Source organism: Alternaria rosae (assembly GCF_020736505.1).
Source record: "Alternaria rosae strain MPI-PUGE-AT-0040 chromosome Unknown BKA58scaffold_2, whole genome shotgun sequence".
NCBI classification, from domain to species: domain Eukaryota; kingdom Fungi; phylum Ascomycota; class Dothideomycetes; order Pleosporales; family Pleosporaceae; genus Alternaria; species Alternaria rosae.
The window spans coordinates 3,261,152-3,282,554 of record NW_025763571.1 but is presented as its reverse complement, the minus strand read 5'-3'; the positions used below and the strand labels follow the sequence as shown (position 1 = coordinate 3,282,554).

The 21,403-nt window shown below is 52.3% G+C and overlaps 9 protein-coding genes across 9 annotated transcripts; 5 read left to right on the top strand and 4 right to left on the bottom strand.

The window, feature by feature from the left end:
• Positions 1-1,338: 1,338 nt before the first annotated feature.
• Positions 1,339-3,354, top strand: BKA58DRAFT_309299 (sodium/nucleoside cotransporter 1 /nucleoside cotransporter 1; the record flags this gene model as incomplete). Its single annotated transcript, XM_046167233.1, has 2 exons — positions 1,339-1,757; positions 1,812-3,354. 2 exons carry the CDS (start codon positions 1,339-1,341, stop codon positions 3,352-3,354), a joined length of 1,962 nt encoding a protein of 653 aa, XP_046029509.1.
• Positions 3,355-5,052: 1,698 nt separating this feature from the next.
• BKA58DRAFT_309480 (urea active transporter) lies at positions 5,053-7,287 on the top strand (the record flags this gene model as incomplete). The annotated part of the gene is made up of 5 exons (XM_046167248.1): positions 5,053-5,123; positions 5,170-5,578; positions 5,627-5,729; positions 5,783-6,351; positions 6,406-7,287. The coding sequence occupies 5 exons, from the start codon at positions 5,053-5,055 to the stop codon at positions 7,285-7,287; spliced, it is 2,034 nt and encodes a 677-aa protein (XP_046029508.1).
• A 729-nt stretch (positions 7,288-8,016) lies between these two features.
• Positions 8,017-9,198, top strand: BKA58DRAFT_409106 (putative methyltransferase-domain-containing protein; the record flags this gene model as incomplete). The annotated part of the gene is made up of 1 exon (XM_046172125.1): positions 8,017-9,198. The coding sequence occupies one exon, from the start codon at positions 8,017-8,019 to the stop codon at positions 9,196-9,198; it is 1,182 nt and encodes a 393-aa protein (XP_046029507.1).
• Positions 9,199-10,192: 994 nt separating this feature from the next.
• On the bottom strand, positions 10,193-12,609 carry BKA58DRAFT_354975 (uncharacterized protein; the record flags this gene model as incomplete). The annotated part of the gene is made up of 2 exons (XM_046168628.1): positions 11,410-12,609; positions 10,193-11,331 (listed from the first exon to the last, which is right to left on the bottom strand). Exons 1-2 carry the CDS (start codon positions 12,449-12,451, stop codon positions 10,193-10,195), a joined length of 2,181 nt encoding a protein of 726 aa, XP_046029506.1. The 5' UTR covers positions 12,452-12,609.
• A 351-nt stretch (positions 12,610-12,960) lies between these two features.
• BKA58DRAFT_466322 (SCP2 sterol-binding domain-containing protein) lies at positions 12,961-13,922 on the top strand. Its single transcript, XM_046175007.1, has 2 exons — positions 12,961-13,182; positions 13,239-13,922. The coding sequence occupies exons 1-2, from the start codon at positions 13,167-13,169 to the stop codon at positions 13,610-13,612; spliced, it is 390 nt and encodes a 129-aa protein (XP_046029505.1). The 5' UTR covers positions 12,961-13,166; the 3' UTR covers positions 13,613-13,922.
• On the bottom strand, positions 13,875-16,235 carry BKA58DRAFT_418147 (uncharacterized protein). The gene is made up of 2 exons (XM_046172661.1): positions 15,696-16,235; positions 13,875-15,647 (listed from the first exon to the last, which is right to left on the bottom strand). Exons 1-2 carry the CDS (start codon positions 15,853-15,855, stop codon positions 14,194-14,196), a joined length of 1,614 nt encoding a protein of 537 aa, XP_046029504.1. The 5' UTR covers positions 15,856-16,235; the 3' UTR covers positions 13,875-14,193.
• Positions 16,236-17,111: 876 nt separating this feature from the next.
• Positions 17,112-17,528, top strand: BKA58DRAFT_100394 (uncharacterized protein). The gene has a single exon (XM_046163724.1). The coding sequence runs from the start codon at positions 17,241-17,243 to the stop codon at positions 17,487-17,489; it is 249 nt and encodes an 82-aa protein (XP_046029503.1). The 5' UTR covers positions 17,112-17,240; the 3' UTR covers positions 17,490-17,528.
• BKA58DRAFT_100411 (uncharacterized protein) lies at positions 17,529-19,580 on the bottom strand. The gene is made up of 2 exons (XM_046163725.1): positions 18,785-19,580; positions 17,529-18,731 (listed from the first exon to the last, which is right to left on the bottom strand). The coding sequence occupies exons 1-2, from the start codon at positions 19,109-19,111 to the stop codon at positions 17,568-17,570; spliced, it is 1,491 nt and encodes a 496-aa protein (XP_046029502.1). The 5' UTR covers positions 19,112-19,580; the 3' UTR covers positions 17,529-17,567.
• On the bottom strand, positions 19,353-21,278 carry BKA58DRAFT_377727 (Alpha/Beta hydrolase protein). The gene is made up of 9 exons (XM_046169641.1): positions 21,060-21,278; positions 20,998-21,005; positions 20,720-20,952; positions 20,654-20,664; positions 20,428-20,556; positions 20,146-20,380; positions 19,969-20,091; positions 19,880-19,914; positions 19,353-19,827 (listed from the first exon to the last, which is right to left on the bottom strand). Exons 1-9 carry the CDS (start codon positions 21,241-21,243, stop codon positions 19,802-19,804), a joined length of 984 nt encoding a protein of 327 aa, XP_046029501.1. The 5' UTR covers positions 21,244-21,278; the 3' UTR covers positions 19,353-19,801.
• Positions 21,279-21,403: the final 125 nt, after the last annotated feature.

Below are 21,403 nucleotides of genomic sequence, written 5' to 3'. Positions count from 1 at the left end.
CGACTTGGCCTAGTGCAATGCGTAAGACGTTAATTCGGAGCAACATCAAGCAGGCATTTCCCCATGTGATGAGCACTGTTAAGTAGGAATTCGGTAGGGCTGGTTTCGCAGTCAAGCTCGAAAGAATGCCAGCCCACACGATGTGCTACCGCATGGAGTTGGGCCCGCTGCGGGGAAGGGACGAGGCTAGCTCCAAGGCCACCTGCGGATCTTGGATGACATTCATTACAATGCGTCCTGCGTCCAAAAGCATGTCAGGATCGCTCGGCCAGCCAAGACAGCGGCTATCCAAAGTGTATACACAGGCGAAGTCCGCGACATGATTCGGCGCATATATCTCGATGCGTGCCCTCGTGATAAGAACCCCAGCTTCCCTCAGCTGCAGGACACCACAAGCGCGCTCGATGGTCCAGCGTCCCTAGCGTAGACCTGGTTATCGGAATGATGGTGATAGCGCTGGTCGAGACCCGTTGGTCAGATAGCATTGAGGAACACCAATCCAACGCTTGCTGATGGAGGCGCACGCCGTGTGCTACCATGGCGTTCGCGCGTGCCCGGCTGCAGCGTACGATAGGAGTGGGTATAATGGCCTCCTTGCGTCAGACGGAGTACCCGGTCTGATCTGCATCCCGGAGGGTCCACAAGAACAAAGTACAAACGAAATTCAGCGACGGTTCGCAGATGCTGTCTTTGCCCCTGTGTAACTGCTGCGAGATCCTGGCAATTGCTTCTGCACATGACCCAGGGCAGCGGAAACGTCGACCTCGGGGAAGACGATGGAGGTCGGGTTGTCAAGGCAGAGGTGTTGCTTCGAGAACGCCACGCGAAGCCCAAAACAGAGCCTCAACCGAGGAGGGGCGCATATTCGCCGCCGCTTATCACGGACTAGGCGGGCGTTGCAGCACGTTCATCTCCGTGATTGGCGCTTGGACAGGCTATCAAGGCTGGGGAAAGATAAGAACCTAGCTCGGGTTGCAGAAGCGCGGTAGGTCGGCCGGTACTGGGTCGCGTTGACACAAGAGACAGGCCCGTGAACAGCGAGTAAGCGAGCACCAACATGAGACGGTAGACATTCCAGAAAGCGGAGACGACCGGGAGCCAATGGAACCCTGTGCTACTGTGCTCTAGCCAGTGCAAAAGAGGAAGTTGCCAAGTGACCGTCTGGAGCCCGTTCAACTGTTTGTCTGGGCCAGCGACGGTGCGATCCCTCCACTTTGGTGGTAGCGCGTGCCACGGTGCGAAAATATAATTCCGCGAGGGCCGACCTCGATATGAGAACCAACAGTTCCTCGTCGTTCAACCTCTGTTCAGGAATTGCCCTTGTGCCTATTCGTCGCCATGGCTGATATCCGCGACCAACACAACGGCTCACCAATGCCCGGTGTCGCCCGCAATGACGACCCGGCGCTAGACATTGCGCGCGAGCACCACCACGAACACGTGCACCACAGCGCGCGTGCGGCCCACCCTGACAACATCGTCTACACCACGGGAACCACAGACGAGCCGACGAGCAAGCTGTTCCTGCCCAGTGGTCTTGACAGCGCCAGCCACAACCTCCACCAGCGCCACTCTGTCAACGAGAAGCATGACATTGAGAAGGCCGGCGGCTACGACTATGAAGTCGAGAAGGCTACGCGCAGCTCTTCTGATCCCGAAATGGAGGCAGAGAAGAAGCTCTGGTACACTTCCTTTGGTGCTTTCTACCGGGCGTTTAGACTGCCTGTCCACATCTTTATTGGAGCCCTCTTCACCGGGTAAGGCGCATTTCCACGTCCATCGTCTCGAGTGCTTCGGGCTAACAGTACCAGATGGTGGATTGCTAGTGTAGTCGTGCACCGCAATGACAAAAACTGGATCATTCCATTCTTGTTCTGGCTGGCCATTATGATCCGCCTGATCACTCTGCACATCCCCATCACCGTCGTCACCAAGCCCATGCACTGGGTTTGGGCCAACACTGGAACGAGAATTGCCAACCTCATCCCGGAGAAGATGCGCATTCCTGCCGCTGCCGCCCTCGCCATTGCTGTCATCATTGTCGGATCATTCGCCAGCGAAGAGAGCGAGGACAACACCCGCGCAAATCGAGCCGTTTCCCTGTTCGGTCTCGCCGTCTTCATCTTCATGTTCTGGGCGACTTCCCGCAACCGCAGCAAGATTGTATGGCACACCGTCATCGTCGGTATGCTCATGCAATTCATCATCGCACTGTTCGTTCTCCGTACCAAGGCTGGATACGACATCTTCAACTTCATCTCCGAGCTCGCTCGCCTGCTCTTGGGTTTCGCCAGGGATGGTGTCTCTTTCTTGACCACTCCAGAGATCTCCCAGAACCAGTACTTCATGTTCAGCGTCATTCCGGCCATCATCTTCTTCGTGTCGTTCGTCCAGCTCTTGTACTATTGGGGCATTCTCCAGTGGTTCATCGGCAAATTCGCCGTCTTCTTCTTCTGGTCTATGCGAGTATCGGGTGCCGAGGCCGTGGTCGCGTCTGCCTCTCCCTTCATCGGCCAGGGTGAATCTGCTATGTTGATCAAGCCCTTCGTTGCTCATCTCACTATGGCCGAGATGCACCAGGTCATGTGCTCTGGATTCGCCACCATTGCAGGTAGTGTTTTGGTCGCCTATATCGGTATGGGCCTTAACCCGCAAGCCCTGATTTCATCTTGCGTCATGAGTATCCCTGCATCGCTCGCTTTCAGTAAGCTGCGATACCCCGAGACTGAGGAGACTCTTACCGCTGGTCGTGTTGTTGTGCCCGACGACGATGAGCACAAGGCCGCCAACGCCCTCCACGCCTTTGCCAACGGTGCCTGGCTCGGTCTCAAGATCGCCGGTATGATCGTCTCTACACTCTTGTGTATTATCGCTCTTCTTAACCTGGTCGACGGTCTGCTCACCTGGTGGGGACGCTACATCAACCTCGACGGCGACTACGACTTGACACTAGAGTTGATCCTCGGTTATCTTTTGTACCCTGTCGCTTTCCTCCTCGGTGTATCGCGTCAAGGCAACGACCTGATTCTTGTTGCTCGTCTCATCGGTATCAAGGTCATCACCAACGAGTTCGTCGCGTTCCAATCGCTCACCGACGAGGACCCCGAGTCCCCCTACCACGACCTGAGCCCACGCTCCCGCCTTATCGCTACCTACGCTCTTTGCGGTTTCGGCAACATCGGTTCCCTGGGTACCCAAATCGGTGTGCTCAGTCAGATTAGTCCTGGTCGAAGCGGTGACGTCTCGCGTCTCGCCCTGTCCGCTCTCATTACAGGTGTTTTCTCCACTCTGTCCAGTGCGACGGTCGCAGGTCTTGTCGTTCTAGACGGATCCAACTTCAGCTCAGGCTCGTAGGCCTGGAGCTGGGAATGTATGAAATGTCGCGTTGCTGAGGAGTCGCTGTTTGGTGGTCCTAAAATATTATGCTTAGCCAGTTTTGGTGTACGAGATACCCACAGTAGTACATGGATTTGATGAAGAATCAATACTCTCACTTCAAACCTCTTTCCCGAAACCCGACTGTGAGACATGATCATGACTTTAAACGTGGACACGACGTGCCTTATACACTCCGCCCTTGAGCACAAGTTTTGCCTTGGCGTCGCCCTTTTACTCACGACATGTTGCCTCAATCCGGTTAGCGTGTCTAGGAACGGTAATCCTCCAACACGAACAACTTTGCAATCTCGCTTGCGATACGAATCAGACTGTGCGGCGAAGTGCTGAAGACTGTGAGTATTGCAGGGAGAATGGTGTGTTCACAGTCTCCCATGCCCAAGTTTTTGGGATGTGACTGGTCAAGCTGTGATATTCCGTGACAGAAGTGGAGTTGAAAAAATCACGAGCTCTTATATCAATCTTCACGCGAGGCTTTTCGACGACCATCGATCTCATTAGATTCGCAAAAGGTGACGATGCAAGGTCGAGGTTTACGGTGTTGATGTTTGCTCTTGTTCCGCCAAGCCTGAGCTAGCTGTGTCAATAGAAAGGCCGCCTGCGATACCATGATGCTCACTCGTTTTCAAAGTCCAAGTCCGGTACTCTACGCTGGTCGCACAACACATACTAAGCCAGATATACAATGCATTAGCGACACATCGACGGGAAAGGTACGTTTCACATACCAGAGCGCTATCAAGTGCCATGCCACACCGTCGAAAGGCAAAATCGAACGCCTGCCCACCTGCACAGACCGGATGCGTTCGATGATCCCCGCTGATGGCGTGACACCAACGCGATGTGGCATCTGGGGCTGCCAATCCCGCCAAAAAGATAAGAGATGCTGAACATCCAATGACACGTCATGACTGGTAATTAAGCGAGCCTGCTAAGATTGCCGTTGAAGCTTGACGGAAGAGACGCTGGACGAATGCTTTTTCCGTGTTCCAACGGCTTTCCTGCATCTTGCTATTGAGTTTTGAACCCTTCGCCTCAGTATTTTCGAAAGTCATGGTTGGAAGGCCGCGAGTCCATTGGCATTTACCTCTCGCGACGCAATGCACTCAATGACACTATATACATCCGCGCTTTGACGACCGCGAGCAGCTGCCTGACCCGAACGATCTCGAAGCCGTGCAAGCCTGCGATTGGTCGCAGCTTGGCTGTGAGTAAAAGATGCCACACAAAAGTTCGCATCTTATCTGCATTGTTCCGCCGCGTTATCGGACCATACCAGGGTTGGAAGATCGTTTCCGCACAGGGTGTGCTTCCTCCTGTTGCCCAACCCCACGAAAACCTGCAGAACCATGCAGATATCGAGCTGTGATCGTTGTTACCTTTAATAATTATCCGCGAATATGCAAGCTAGTCCTCCGGTTGACTATGCCTGCCTTATGCGTCCAGCCGATGAACGGTAACGCTCCTGCTTTATCATGGTTAAAGTCCTCTCCCAGAGGTCGTATGCCGGTAGATCCTGACCGAAGCTTTCTGTAACATCTACCAAGCGAAGCTAAGCAGCGAGGTTAACTATATCTTAACTTCCGGTATCCCTCTGACATCGTACTTTCTGCTTATCAGCTACTCATCACCCGGGTTGTCTTTAACCCGCCCAGCATGAGTACACCTCCTCCGCTAAGCCAAGGTTTTGGCTATGGCATCGTGATCGGTTTAGGCTTTGCCTTCTCGTGGGTATTACATCCCCCATGCGTGGGCGTCACTAACTCGGCAAAGCTTCGGTATGATCTTGACGACATTCGTGCTGAAGAGATACAACTATGAACTCCAAACCTCTGAGATGTTCTCGACAGCTGGTCGCACAGTGAAATCAGGACTCGTTGCATCAGCCGTCGTATCATCCTGGACATGGGCGGCAACACTTCTTCAATCGAGCGCGGTCGCCTACAGATACGGTGTATCTGGCCCCTTCTGGTACGCCTCAGGAGCAACTGTGCAAATCATTCTATTTGCTACGATTGCCATAGAGCTGAAACGAAGAGCTCCTAATGCACATACGTTCCTTGAGGTCATTCGAGCCAGATACGGCGCTGTTACGCACATCGTCTTCATGGTCTTTGGTCTCTTTACTAATATCCTTGTCACTTCCATGCTGTTGACCGGAGGCTCCGCTGTTGTGACTTCGGTACGTCGAATCTGGCAAATAATATAGATCTATACTAAAACACTTAAGCTCACCGGCATGCCAACTGCTGCTGCGTGTTTTCTTCTACCTGTTGGTGTAGTCCTATACACCATGTTTGGAGGTATCAAGGCCACCTTCTTGACTGATTACGGTACGTTGCTTTCTTCTATATTTGTAGCGAAAAGCCGCTAACATTACCTCTAGCACACACTGTGGTCATTCTGATCATCCTCTTGATGTTTGCCTTCACCGCATACGCGACCAACGAGAATCTTGGAAGCCCTGGAAAAGTCTTCGACCTACTGGTACAAGCCGCAGCGGATCACCCAGTTGAAGGAAATGCCGGCGGCTCTTACCTAACCATGCGGTCGAAAGAAGGTGCAATATTCTTTGTGATCAACATCGTGGGTAACTTCGGTACTGTATTCTGCGACAACGGATACTACAACAAAGCCATCGCTGCCAGTCCCGTCGATGCTCTTCCTGGATATATCATTGGCGGTCTATCCTGGTTCGCGATTCCATGGCTAGCTGCTACTACCATGGGTCTCAGTGCGATTGCACTGGAGAATAACCCTGTTTTCCCCGGCTATCCAAATCGCATGGCTGACGCTGACGTGACGGCTGGGCTTGTGTTACCCACGGCCGCTGTAGCCCTGATGGGTTCGGGAGGAGCGGCTGCAGTATTACTTCTCGTCTTCATGGCTGTGACCAGCGCCATGTCTGCTGAGCTGATTGCCGTTTCTTCAATTTTCACTTACGATTTCTACCAGGTAAGCATGATTCTACAGGTCATGAAAAGATGTTATCGAGCTGACGAGATCTAGACCTACGTCAATCCCAAAGCTACAGGGAAACAACTCATCTACATGTCTCACACCATGGTTGTCGGCTTCGCTGTCGCAATGGCAGCCTGGAGTACTGGACTATACTACATTGGCATCAGTATGGGCTACCTATATCTCCTGATGGGCGTCATAATCTCCTCCGCCGTCCTACCCGCCACTCTAACGCTGATGTGGTCAAAGATGAACTGGGTTGCAGCAACCTTTACACCACCTCTCGGCTTCGCCTGCTCCCTCATTGCTTGGCTCGTCACCGCCCAGAAAGAGAGCGGCGAACTCACTGTCCTCACCACCGGTGCCAACAACCCCATGCTAGCAGGGAATGTTGTCGCCCTCCTTTCTCCCATTGTGTTCATCCCCGTCTTCACGTACGCTTTCGGACCCCAGAATTACGATTGGCAGAGCATGAAGGCTATTCGCAGAGGCGACGACCACGATCTTGCTCTTGCCGCGAACGTCGATCTAGAACGGATACCCGGTGAACAACGACGAGCAATCGAGGCTGACGAAGAGGAACAAGCTAAACTACTCAAAGCATCGCGTATCGCTCGCTGGCTCACGCTCTTCATGGCAATATCTTTTCTCGTGCTGTGGCCTATGCCCATGTACGGTTCTTCGTATATTTTCAGTAAGAAGTTCTTCACAGGCTGGGTTGTCGTCGGCATTTTGTGGATGTTCTGCTCTTGCTTCGCAGTAGGACTATATCCGCTTTGGGAGGGGAGAAAAACAAGTGTTAGGACATTCAAGTCGATGTACATGGACATCACGGGGAGGAAGAAGCCGGGCAAGGGGCCGATGGTTGTGGAGGGTGAGGGGACGGATACGCCACCGGAGGCTATGGAAGAGAAGATGGTGAAGGAATGAGTTTTGGTCGGAAGATGTCGGCGTGTGTATCGAACTTGTCCATCATTCGTCTACCTAAAGAACATGATCACAAGGGACCGTGTAACCAGGGGCTGTGGGTAGCCTGGGCACCAAGCCGCACGGCGGTTCCAAGCCACTAGTGCTACAATCGACATGTTGCGAGAGATACCTGATAAAGTATACCAAGATGTTCGAAGGCTATTTCTGTCGGCGCGATTCGAGTTTGCCGGGGTTGACCGAAGATTTCTAGCATGGGTCTCCGGCGATTGGAACTGACAACTAGGCCTTCCATGGGCTAGCGTCGATGAGGCTCAGTTTAGCGACCCACGTGGCAATAGCCATCCCACGCAAAAATCACTACCCCTAGATGTACCGGTGGGTTCATTCACAGTGCCGCATACTGTCTTGTATATGTCGAGTGTGACAGGTACTACGGATTAGACTGCACCATGCAAGTCCAACAAAGCAAGCTCAACCTGCGCACCTGCCTTTTCGATCCAAACACATGCCCACGATGCCAAATGACAGGCGGTGAAAGATCTAGAAGTCACGACTTCGCCCGAGCGTGAGGCTAAACTAAGTATCGTCAAATTGTCCCTTGCCTTGGCTGCTCAATTTTTCTGACTGAACCCTTGTCTCCACCTCTTCTCCAGTTCTTTCCTCCTTCTCTCCACATTCCTTTTCCTTGTGTGCGTTCCTTGGCCTGTTCCTTTGTTAGCGAGGTGTCAGATGAGTGTCAGTCTCACAGGCAGTTGCCTGCCACCATCAAGCAGTTTACCATCTATTCGTTCACTGCTATCAGCATCGGAAGATCAAGTTTTTGCTGCTCTCAAGAATTTGCAGGCGCTGTACTGTCCTGTACGCCTTCCGACTACTATCTCACACCCAACGTCGAAAAGAGAGCACACGTGTATTGCCTCACCCCCTGGACCAGCGGATTCCGGTTACGCGTCTCAAGATGAAGGCGAAGATGACGAGAACGAAGTCACATCCGAAGAGGTGACAGCAGCTCTGCGTGCAGACCCATTCGAGCGCACTTTTGCCACCCAATGGCTGAACTCGCTCCTCGCGCGGTCGGAAGAGATGGAAGTTGATGACGATATACGGGAAAAACTTGTCGATGATGCCGGCTTCATTCTTTCAAGTCTATTTGATAACACCGATAAAGAGGAAGAGGCACTGACACGAGACTTCCGCTTCTCCACATCGTTCGGAGAACCTATTGAGGTTACGCTCAACGATGCGCCACTATCGAGTACAGACCACACGGCTGTCGGACTTCAGTCCTGGGGGGCTAGCATCGTACTCAGTAGCATGGTTTGCGCCGAGCCAGAGCGTTTTGGACTTCCTGGAAATAGTCGCGCGGGGAAGCGGACAATCATCGAGCTAGGTGCGGGCACTGGACTCGTCAGCTTAGCAGTCGCGAAACTACTTCCTGTGGTCGGCATTGAATCTGTCAGCATTACAGCGACTGACTATCATCCCGCGGTTCTGGAGAACTGCGACGCAAACATTAAGACAAACTTCCCTCCCAGTTCATACGACACACCACCTGTAGATACGGCAATACTGGACTGGGCCGAACCTCCCACAGCCATGAAATCGGCATCCGATCTTCTCATAGCCTCGGACGTGGTCTACGCTCCTGAACATGCCGCCTGGCTACGTGATTGTGCAGCCCATCTCCTGGCTCAGAACGGTTTATTCTGGCTTATGGTCACAGTGCGCAAGACGGGTAAATTCGAGGGCATTCCCGATACTGTCGAAGCCGCATTCGAACCAGAGCTCTGTCCGAAGAGCGACAGCGGGTTGACGTTCAAGATTCTGGAAAAAGAGTTTGTAGAGAAGAGACGGGGTATTGGAAGAGGTGATGAGAGCGGATATAATCTTTATAGAATTGGATGGGCATAGAACAGAGCGATTTATAGACTAGACAGCGCAAGCGACCTAGCGGGCTTCGTCAAGGCCTACGACGTTACGAATTCAAGACCTACATCTAAGACCTTTGCAACGAACCAAGATGCTCTTACTTACGCACCAGACTCATCCTCATTCTCTGACACCCGGTGTTCCCCATGTTTATATCTTTCTTTCGCAAATTTGTCCGGTTCTGAGTACTTTTCCACGCTGACGGCCACAGTCGCAGCAACGAGGCCCCTATCAACCGTCTGCAAGACGCCCACTAACCTCAATACAAACGCCCACATTCTTTCGTTTATCTCCAAAACCGTGTCTACAAACGGCTTAAGTGGTAGCGTCAGCTCCTCGATTGGCTTGTGCACATCAGGCTTCTCGAACGTGTTCTGCATATCGTCAAATCTCGCCTGCAGTCCCAGAACAATGTCCAACCCAAAATCCCAAGCCTCAGTCATATGCTTTGCGTAGTCGCTATGAATCATCCTTCCCATGGTGATTTTGGCGTCTTTCACGGGATCATTCAGGTTGTTCAGCCATTCTCTACCGGCTAGTCGTGCTTCGCCTTGTACCCACTTCAGTTTGATCTCGGCTAGGTTGACGAGCTTTCGTAGTAGGTTTTGCGTCGTGTTCAGCAGCTTTCCAGTATCCTCCATCGGGCCATTAATACAGTCTACAAGAGCGAGCCGAATCCGGAGAATGTTCGGCGAAGGCTTTCCATGCCCTGCGTTGCGATTGAAAGAGCGAGTTGGTGCAAGTGAACAGGTATGTCAGCGGCGTAAGAGATGATTTTGGGCCGAAAGTTTTGCTCGTCAAAGACATGCTGTGGTTGACTGACCGGTGTTGGATCGTGGGGGGCGGTGAGGAAACCAATGATACGCCGGTTTGCTGCTTGTTTGCATGATCGCAAAGAAGATGGTGAATAAAGCTTGACGTGTCGCAAAGCCGGAACTTCATGTGCTGCGAAGTATTCGGATATAGATCGCATATTCTAGATGTCATCTCCCCTCTTCCTCTTCCTTCTCCCATCGCCTGCTATATTTTCCACCCCATGTCGTTCTTCGGTGATGCCCGCAAGAGGAAAGACATATGTTCCCATTGACTGACCTTCCGCGTACCAAACTCCATTCACCCATCCAGCGCTATACAGCAAACAACCCCCCTTGCCACAAGCCTCTTGGAGCCCCATACCGGGCTCTACGCCGACTTCCAAGCTTGCCAGTCGTTCAGAATTATGTGATTGATCCCAGCTCGTGAAAACCTTTGTAAGGCAAGGTGCTCCGTCAGAGTTTAAGTGGGTTACTTGCTCTGTCCTCCAACCATCTGGTTCCGGCTTGATGAAGATGGCAGCTGGCTCTGTATTCAGGGGTGCTGAAGCTAGCCGCCCCAGACGAAGCTCTCGATCATCGCGAAGAGCTTGATAGAGGGCGAACATCATATCTAGTACGTACAGTGCAGACTGCGGTGGATCTGATCGCGACAGATTCCTATCAAGAGACAGGTGTTCGCGCATGTAGCTGGCGAGCTCGCTACCTGGCCATAGTGCTTCCAACTTTTGGATCAGTAAACTCAACGCTATACCTGCATCCTTGCCGAGCTTCGTATCCCGAAGCACTGAACCTCGGCCCAAATCGGATAGAGCTTTTCGGTCCGAGTCGTTGAGACAGAGGCAATGCTGATCTGCTCGCGTTCCTGAACGCTCACAAGGTAATAATTCGAAAAGATAGCCTTTCGTCTTAAGACCACGAGACGTAATAGTTGGGGATTTGAGACGACAGTGGTCGACGAAAGTTTGCTGAAATCTCAGATTAGGCACACTAAACTCGTGTTGACATGCCATGAGATACGATTGTAACGTGTGCTGCATCAGGTTGCTTTCGCAGGGCAGACGCACACGGTCAGGTGATTCCCATGCCGTACTCTTCAATATCTCCCCATTCATTAGTATGAGTGCGAGCAGAGCTACAGAGAGGCTGTATTTGCCTGGCTCATGTATGGGAGATCCTTTCCCGATATTTATGCGCTTAGTAAATCTTAGAGCGTTTGCAAGGATAGCGATTCTGTCCTCCTCGTTCTCCAACGAACGGTTGCAAAGATCATCCAGCACACAGTTCGTAGTTGTTCGGTACGCTGGAACCTCGTAGTTGCTTCCGCGCTGGTGGTTCTGGTCATCGCCAGTATTACCGCGAACGCCATTGCTCCTGGAACGCAACAGATGTTCGTTCTGTAGCGGTGTGTAGCTCTTGTTGCAGATGTTGTATTGTTTGAGCTTTTTCAGTATGTTTGTATTAGGCTGCCGTTCCTCGGGGCGAGCCAAGCAAAACATGGTCGCATTTTGTCGGAGATCCTTAAGTTTGATCTTCAAGTCCCCAAGGAGATCACCAAAGTCATAACCCCGATATTTTTGAATACTTGCAGAACACGGTATGAGTAAGGTCATCCTGTTCGAAGCCAAATGATCTTCTTGGAAGATCCAGCCACGATCCCAGCGAGGGTCGCTAAGAATGCGCCGAATCAGCTTTTGTACTGCTAGAACGTTGACTTCGGGTCTCAACTTTGGATTTTCTCTGTCTTTGGGGTCGACGAAAATGCGGCCCTGTAGGAGTTCAGATAGAAGATCGACTTCGTGTTGATGCTCAAGCTTTACGGTGAGTAAACCAACCGAGACTTTGCTGTCGCCGTAGACTACGTCCATGATCTGAACTCCCAGTTCCTTGTCTTTTGGCCACTTTCTTTCATCTCCCGGTCTCTGGTATATGCACTCCTTGTCGATCCATACTTTGGACACATTAACGCTCTGTGCGAATTGTATTACCCGATCCATGTAGCGGTCCGGAAAGTCACTCTTGTGCGGCTTCGCATGCGGCCTCCTGATCCGATAATCGAATACAGGGGGTTCAGGCTCACCGGAGAGAGCCTCATGTTTGAGCACAGCCCATCTCCATGAGACAGCAATGTATGCGTCTTCGTCGTCGTCTTCACGCTTCGTGACGGAGACTTCGCGCAACGGTATCTCTCGATTGTAGAAAGAATCGCGAGCCTTTGCTAGTGCATAGCGGCGATTTTGTTTCTGCTTCTCTGCCTGTAGATCCGGTATTCCCGAAACATCCAGAAAGCGCAGATTCGATACCCATTTTTCAGCCTTGCTCCGATTGGTTTTGAGATGTTGGAACTCTAGTAATTGTTTACAGAAAGCGGATGGGTCGCCGTTGAAGATCTCACCGAACGTCTGGCGAAGATCGTTCTTCATGGTGTAAGTGGCTGTTCAAGTCTTGTGGTTGATGTTGAGCAGGCGGAATGATGGGATGAGAGGAGAGCGAGAACGCGTCTCAGGTCCCCGCATGAGACGCGCTGCGCTGTTCCGCGTCATCACGTGGGCAGCTTGGCGGCGACATGATGACGCGCGACCATCCCGAGGTCGTAATGCAACAGCATTACTCGGGTCAAATACAACCGTCGATGCACCGCAAAGTGCTCGGTCTCATCCGCCGCAACTACCTTGTCAGCATCCAGAACTATTGCAGTCGCAGCAGTGGCACTTCGTAAAAACATATAGACTGTAATACTGCAACGAAATGCAACGAAGTAGGCCACTGTTATCAGCTTCGAACGTCTCCTAGCAAGTTGATACTGTCCATCTCTACTGGGTTCGTTAAACTTAGATGTAATTTGAGGAAAGAGATGCGAGCCTGCCGAAGAACTAGTCCACGTGCTCCATCCAAAAGCGGTTATGCCTCGGCATGATCGTTTCAAGGGTCTCGGCCCACTCACTCATTCACATGCTTCCCCAGATTCGCAGCTGCATACATCATCACCGCTGTCACGAGCTTCCGAAGGCTGTTATATACCCCAGACTGTTCTGCACTCGCGATTTCGACTCCACAGACCTCTTCAGCCTAGCTACCATCGCCATCAGTCCCTACCTCCCTCGAAGCGCATCACCACTGTAGCAACACATCGCCAACATGTCTCTCAAGAACGGTATGCACATGCCAACCCTACGAAACCTCAGGGCAATGCAACTAACGAACATGCAGACGAATTCCCCGCTTCCGCCGCCTTCGACGAGATCGCGCAGGCCCTTTCCGCTTCCGAAGCCGACCGCAAAGACGCCATCAAGAACGGCAAGGCCATCTTCGCATTCACACTCAAGAACAAGGCCGGCGCGCAAGAAACATGGTACCTAGATCTCAAGGAGACTGGCACGGTCGGAAAGGGCCCTGCTCCAACAGGCAAGAAGGCTACTGCCACACTGGTGTTGAGCGATGAGGATTTTGGCAAGCTTGCGGCCGGCAACGCGAATGCTCAGAAGCTGTTTATGAGCGGGAAGTTGAAGGTCAAGGGAAATGTTATGAGCGCAACAAAGCTAGAGCCTATCTTCAAGAAGGTGCAGAACAAGGCTAAATTGTAGATGCGAGGGTAGAGGCGAATATGTATACCAATTCTCTCAACAAACACGCTTCTAATTCACGAGTGTTCAACATGTCAACGGATGCAAATGACCACGATGTCTGCGCGTGTTATGTATCTTGAGCTTTAGACATGCATATGGCCTGTAAACAACATGCGAACACTGCAGGTAGGGCAAGACTTGAGCACAGCCCGGGAGTTGGGTCATCTTAAAGTAGACATCCAAATCACGCTGGACCGATGCGATGCGCGCAAACATAAGGTAAGGACCAGAAGGAAATGTTATTGAATGATCGTAAGGTCATACTATTCTACTCATACCATCGTAACTATGCGCAAACGTGATTTTCGGAGTAGTCGTAAAGGCCGTGGAGACGTTGAGTCGTAGTGAGCGTGAGGAAGACGAGACAAAGGAAAGACGAAGAGAGAGGACAGGAAAGGCCGTTACTCGAAACCCAACAACAAGAACAATGAAGACAGAAAGCAGACGCCATGAACCATGCCCGAGGGGTATCAACCGTGACATACCACAGCAAAACTCCCTAATACCAGACAAGAACCCAGAAAACATGCACAACCACTTCACCTCACCATGACAGGCGAGCTGCCTTTCCAGCTCGAAAGATGCAGGAACCTCTTTCCTCCACCCCAGAAGCTATCCTTCTTACTCGACTGTCTTGGTCTACCCAACCACCTCGACAGCGCATGTTCTCTCCTCTCCTTCCCACTAACCTCCTCGATCGCCTGCTCAACCTCCTCAAGCAACGGGCCCATGACCCGCGGCTCGGCATCAACAGGCGACAGCATGATGGGAACGTCCATGACCTCTTCTTGGTACTGCTTCCATCGATCGCTTCCAGAGATGGTAGTCAGAGGTTCAAGCGCGAGATCCCAGTCGCCCTCGCGCAGTTTGACGTCTTCGAAGTTGAACTCGCGGAGGGACCGCTTGTGCTTGGTGATGAAGTCGCTGATTTGAGCGGAGTCCATGAGCGCGTTCTCTAGCTCCATGACGCGAAGGCGGGGGAACTTGAGGGGACGGGGACCATGGGTTTGGCCGCGGAGAGAGGGGTGGGTGGATTCCTCTCGGGTGGGAAGCATGCAGGGTTCACGGTCAAGAGAGAGGGGAGAAGGACCGCGCTCGCCTTTCCAACGGAAGAAGACACGTGTTAGGCCGCGGGAGAGGGTGGCGAGGTAGGCGTGGAGGATGCGGAGGTGTTCTAAGGATTGGGCGCGGGTGCGCGAGGAGCTTGAGGTAAAGGGTATGCTTTCCATGCAGATCGAGAGGCGACGGATTTGACCCCAGCGCTTGGCTGAGGATGGTGTGCTTCCGAAGCCGTGCATGGGGTGGAGGTACAATAGACCACCCGGGTGGATGGGGTGAAGGGATAGAGCAGCGAGGCTGTATAATGGAGCGCGCTCAATGGCGATGCGGAGAGAGATGAGCGCGTAGTCGACTACACCTCTTCGGTGTCGGAGTGAGCCAGTAGATCCCGGACATGAGACCTTGAGGTGTGTGAGGTTGATCAGCTCAGAGAACGCGGCGCAAAAGGCAGGGACATTGGTCGCGGCGTGGAACAGTGGTGGATACTGTTTGATGAGCAAGTCCTGCATCTCCCAGCTGCCATACTTGGGTGCCTTGTCTTTGGCCGGTCCATGTTGCGGTGTTTGAACCTGAGGCTCGTAGATGAACTGCTTCTCTGTGCCAGTGCACGGGTCAATGATGGGTGGCAAGCAGGTCTCTGGGCCATGTGGCATGTGGAAGGTAAAGGTCTTGACGTGACGGCCTATCCTCGATAGCGCTTCGATGCGCGCTGGCTTGGAAAAGGTAGATGTTTTGAAGGTCACGGTCATCTTCTCAAAGAGTCGCGGCGCAGCTTTTGATGAAAAATCATGGCATACAAGGCGGAAGTTGGATAGGTCCTCGGTTTCCATGTGATCCAGTACATTGTCGCGGCAGGTATCGTTTAACCAGAAGCGCAAAAAGACTGAGCTTGTGGAGAGGACCAGGTTGCAGATGGAGCCATTGGAACGAATTGCTTCATGATGTTAGGATGAGTGCGCGCGCATTGCGACGGAGTACTTACATCGTCCATCTACTGTCGTCGCAGGCGTCAATGGGATCTCTCCAAATAGTAGCTTGGAGCTTGCGCGCGATACTGTTGTCGCAGCGCTGGCGTAACTGTTCTGGCTCTCACCCGAATGGGAGCGCTTCAGTGGCGGTGGCGATGATCGCTGTGAGTACATGTTGTAATAGTCGAGTTGGTCGCATGCAATAGTGTTGGTTCGTGAAAAGGTCGTTTATTCTTCAAGGTATCAATCTCGTGGTAAATCTCAAGTAAATCGTAAAAGTCGTTTCAAACATCCAGCATTCGAAAGAGTAAAAGGGAAACCTCAGAAAACAGAAAATCCAACGGGACCAGCCACGACCTCGTCCCCAGCTGTATTTACCACAGCGCGGTGCATGGTTGCAAAGCGGGGCCCGACGCTACTACACGTGAGCTGCAAGTGTGAGTCAAAGGTCGTTCCCCTAGATGCCAACGAGCCCGCCACCGGATTCCCAACTCTTAACGCAAAGCAGCCGAAGAATTGATCAGAAAACGCGACCATCTCGCGGTGGGTAGACGTGTATATATGGTGTTAGACGCGACGATTCGACCAAGTGGTCGAGTGGGGCTGCAGCCTGGAGCCGGCTTGAAACGTTTCACGCATTTGGACCAACCGGCTCGAAGCATGCACGGGATAGTGTATGCGGCTCTTGCATTAGTCTTGCATCGTGTCTGCATCCCGGTCTTGGAAGCTGTGGCTAAACAGTCACGACTGGCGGTCAGCGATCCCGTCGCGTGCAGGGCTGTTAATCGTCCCGTAAGTCAGGCACGACGCGTCTGTTAGTGCGCACAGTGGGCTCTGGACGTTGCTCTGGAGAGTCGCGATTCGAGGGCCACAACAACAACAAATGCCGTGCTTGCATTGGTGCCGGCTATGCGCGTCTGTTTTGAAGATGAAGGCTGTTTTGGACCAAGGTTATCGATAGCTAGCCGGAAGGCGCGTCTGTGGCTAAGGCAGTCACGCAGTGTCAACGCCATCAAAGTATCGTGACCGCATCCTGTCGCGTCGCATGTACGATACAAGTAGGCGGCAGTGTCTTTGTTCATCAGCTTGGCGCATCCGATAGACCTACAGCGCGTTCAGCAATGTTGCTCCCCACAGACGCGTCTGCGCAAACCTCACAACAACAACAAAGCTAACCATCGCGAACATCTACCAGTGGCACACCATGACCGCGTAAATGCCTCACACGCCTCACTTGATGGCTGGTGGCAGGCATGGCTTGCATACTGCCGTCCTGCCGCTCTACACCGATATGCCGTGTAGCTTCACCGGTCACGTTGTATGCCCCGCACTTGCACACTTCTATCTAAGAGTGCCGTCTGGACGTAAAGATGTTTCGAATAATTGTATTAAACTACATGGTTATGACGAGTAAAATCGACTATATCGGAGAGAAGCTTGTGACATACACCATCCTACGATATACTGTTTCAGATTGCTCCGCCGATAATTCCAGAAAAGCTATTAGCAAGGGTGATTACTGGGTAGAAAGAGATCAACCTCCCCCGTAGAACTGCTGCATGCCCCCCACTTCGGTCGCAGCGCATCTGCTTCTTAGGCCGTTCGCTGCGGCCCAAAACTCCTTGTTGGTCGCGTGTCACACGCCTAGACTCGCTCATTACTATACCATATCGCCACTTCTCGACGCGTCCCGGGTGCTGATCCGCGGCATAGCCCTGTTCCTTGACTTTCACAGAGGAGTTCGTTTCCTCTCAGCTGTTGCCCATGACACAATGTCTATCGAAGGCCTTCGCTGTCGTTCGCGCTGAAGTACCAACAAACACGTAGTATAACTTTCAGGGTGCACCACAGCTAGGCTGCACATTGTCGATACGAAAGCCGCATCCTCATCTTCTCTTTTCGTCGGAAAATCTGGGCGCGCCTTCGGGTGCAGGAGGGGGCTGGTAACTACCTCTGTAACCATTGATCGGGGGAAGATCCTGTCCAATCGCGTCCTCGTAGCTCGGTGGGGCATCGTCATAAGCGGGAGCATGCTGGGGCTGTACTGGCTGTCCGAAAGACGCGTTAGGTGCGTTGAAGCCTCCTTGGGTTGGCGTCGTTGGTGTGTGAGCAGCTGCTTGGGGTGGTGGGGCAAGTGTGGTTAGCTTTTCTGCAGGGAAACCACCCTCCAGGAGTGCTTTGGGTGGCGCGATGCCCGAGTAGACCTTGACTGGTAGTCGGAGGGGTAAGACGATGAGCTGATCTTCACCGTGTTTGTAGCTCCCGTAGCCAACGCCGACACGTATCTCTAACTCGTAGAAACGCGCGAGGTTGCATGACGTGAAGGTGGGTGGCACCGTATTGGGTACAGGCTTCTCAGACCAGTACTCGGCGTTAATGGGCACTTCCGTATCCAGAGGGTCAGAGGGACTTCCAATGGGAATAGCCATGTTACTGAAAGAGCACAGGATCCAGCTGTTTGACTCTGTACGTGATACCTCGTGCGCGCGTACTTTGGTATACCCTATCAGCTCAATCTGGAGCATCTGCAGATAAATGTTCTTTGTGCGCGCGCTGACGTTCTTCACAAGTAGTCTCAGCGGTAAGTCTTGGTTGCTAGTGAGGATGGCAGGATTGGGCAATCGGGCATCAATGGCTATCCGAGGTGGCACACTGCCTGTCGTCGGTGATGGCGGAGCACTTCCTGTCGAGCTCTTTCTATCGAAGAAGCTCATTCGTTTGCCTGCCGCGACGCTTGGGGCATTCTCAAGGAACTCATGTTGTCGCCTCGCATACGCCTCGCCGTCTGTCTTGTCTGGTCTCGGAGGTTCAATTGGAAGAAAATTGAAGTTCGCAATTGCCCTCGGATTTTCCTTGAAGAACTGCGGCCTGTTTACTGTGACCTTGACAAAGTATCGTATCTCTGCCTCGCCCGGAAACCCACCCAGTGTGGGAGGCAGTGTCGCCTTTACGTGCTGTGTCGGCGTCTTTGCAAACTCGGGTATCGCGTTCGAAAAGGAAACGTTGGAGATGGGATTGTTGGTCTGCTGGCATTGCGTGTTGAGAGGAAGCTGAGAAAGCTGTTAGCTATATAGTTTATATTGGCGCGTACTGCGTATCGTACCTTGAACTGGAACGGGTACTCAAAGGACCCGGCGTTGATGGTGAAGGCTGCTTTCGGATTCTGGGCGACATCTTCAGGGCGCACATTCGTCGGCCACACCACCTGTGTCTTGTACAGGAACTTGTGGACTTCCAGCACTGGTCGCTGTTTGTCTGGTCTGTTTGGATGTATGGGTGCCAGCAGTCGCGTTCTGCTTTCGCCTTCTAGCTTCACGATGATGCTGCTAATGTTGGTAGGATTCGGCACCCGCAGAAGAACTCTGCCTTGGATGACGTCGAGATTCGTGTAGTGCTCGTGAGGATTCTCGAGCACTATGTTGACGATCATCTTGAAGGTCTGCGTTCAGGATTAGTGGCCAGTATTTGCTTCCAGGCACCGGGTGGCTAAGTAAACGGGTAATCGCGAAGCTTGCAGAGGTGAGCCGTCATGTCAAGGACAAGGGTGTAGTTGAGCAGCAGAGAATCAATTTAGCGCATCAAGTAAGTTGGTGATGCAGCGGCTAAGCCAGGAGAACGCGTGTCATGTCGTGGGAGTGTTTGCGATGCAGGCTGCGCATCACCAGAACGGATGCCCGCGGGGTTCCCTCTGCCTGACCAGGGTCCCAGCCCCAACGTCATAACCCAATGCGAAGGCTTTTCCACGCAACAATCACCCAAACCACTCTCTTGCACGGCTTCTTCGGCAACGCTCAAGGTTGTACCCTAAAGGGGGCTTCTTTTTGTGTATTTAATTAGACTTTGGGTGTATATATTCGGCATTCCATGTACCCATTTCGGACAATGTGCCGGACACAGCCACAGTCATAGCCGCACTTCCGGGCTGAAGCTGACCCCTGTCTTACATGAGCATCGCATCGTGTGACTGGGCGCGACGCTTCCGAAGCTAGGGCTAACTGTCAAACGGCCTTTGCTCAAAAGCTGAATCCCACGGGGACGCACAAGCTTGCTCAGACGTGGAAATCATAAGGGCCAGAACGCGTCGATATTTTTGCGACCTGTTGTTGTGCATTCAGAGAGACTATAGGTCTTCCTTGGCTAGCATATCTGTACACTATATCAGCTATGTGCATCATGGGTTCAGACAAAATCTACTGACCGCAAATGTCAAGATAGAATGCAATGGCATTGAAACTGCACCCCCGGTCAGCTTTCATTCAGTCGTCGTTGCGAACGGTGCTTCCATACTTGCGCTTGCTGCCAGTAAGCTCCCAGAAGAACCACTTCAGGCGGTTCGTCCAATTGATCAGGTCGAGATGGCTCACACCAATCAACGTGCCTTTGTAGTCACCCCACCGACTCGACTCAACGCTGCCCTTGTGGTTAGTTGACATTGAGCGTACCAAACGCCAGCTGTCTACGCACCTGACCAGGCCATCGTTGAGACCCTCTTTTGCTTTGATAATACCATGGGAAGGTGCAAAGACGGACCATCGAGTCGGTTCGAGAGATGCGCCATATGAGTAGTACTTGACATTGGCTATGTCTGGCGTCTTGGGATTGAAGTTATTCTTCATGTACTCTTGCGTAAGCTGAGAGAAGGCGCCAGTCTCAAAACCAAAGTACTCCATAACACTATAGATGCGTTTTATTCTGCGTGCTAAACATGGTTTAGTTGAAAGCAGCCAAAAGGTATCACTGACGTACGACCGATCGTGTCGAACATGTAGTCTGCAAAAGCAGAACCCCTGTGTGGAGTGGCTATGGTGGTCAAGGAAAGAATCTTGAAGTCAGTCGGTCGAAGCTGGCTGATCATGTATCGTGAATCGAGACCCCTGCGAGTATTCAGTAACTGCACTGCGTACGTGTAGGCGCTGATTACCCCTAAGTAGAGGTCAGCCACTCAGTATTGCACTATGTCAGTGTGTCCATACCATGCTATGCCTGTAGATTGTTAGTGAACGGCAATTCAGCATATTACTGCATTCATGAAACGTACGCGATGATGTTGACCTGCTTTCCCTTTGCTTTGAGCGCAATGCTCTCGGCCAATTTCGCAGAGCGCGCCTCAATACTGCCACTGGCCGGGACCGCAGCCACGATAACCTCGATGCCCTTGTGTGCCAGGGCATCCGTGATGCCACGCCAGTATTGTATGCCAGGTATGAATTGGCCCGCGAGTCGCAGTTCGTCGAAGCCTAGCAGACCGTGGGCAAGGACTATGGTGTGTTTCTGGAAGGGTCAGTGTTGCGGTGTGCGATGGACTAAAGCGCATACAGGTGCATCTGCTCTTCATTAGCTACTTTCATGAGTTGAATCTGATAGTGGCATGGGTATACCATATTTCTCGCGCATTACGGCAAACTCATCTACAATCTCGCGACCAAAGTCGGAGATGCGTGGGTCTTCTTTGCGACATTGCGAGCGGCTGAACTGGCGTGTCGCATTTTTTGGTGAGAGTATACATGATGTGGTACTGTATACAGGCGAGCGAATGGTCGCTCGAGCATAAATTCGTATCATTGGGTGCAGCGCATTGCATTGCAGTTCGGAGACGCGTTGATGCTCGAGCGATAAAGTTCCACACCAGTGACGTAGGCCTGACCTCGGGAAGCTAGGACATACATGGGCCAGGGTCCGCAACGAGTAGAGAGGTGCAGCAACAAAAGAGGGTATGAGCATT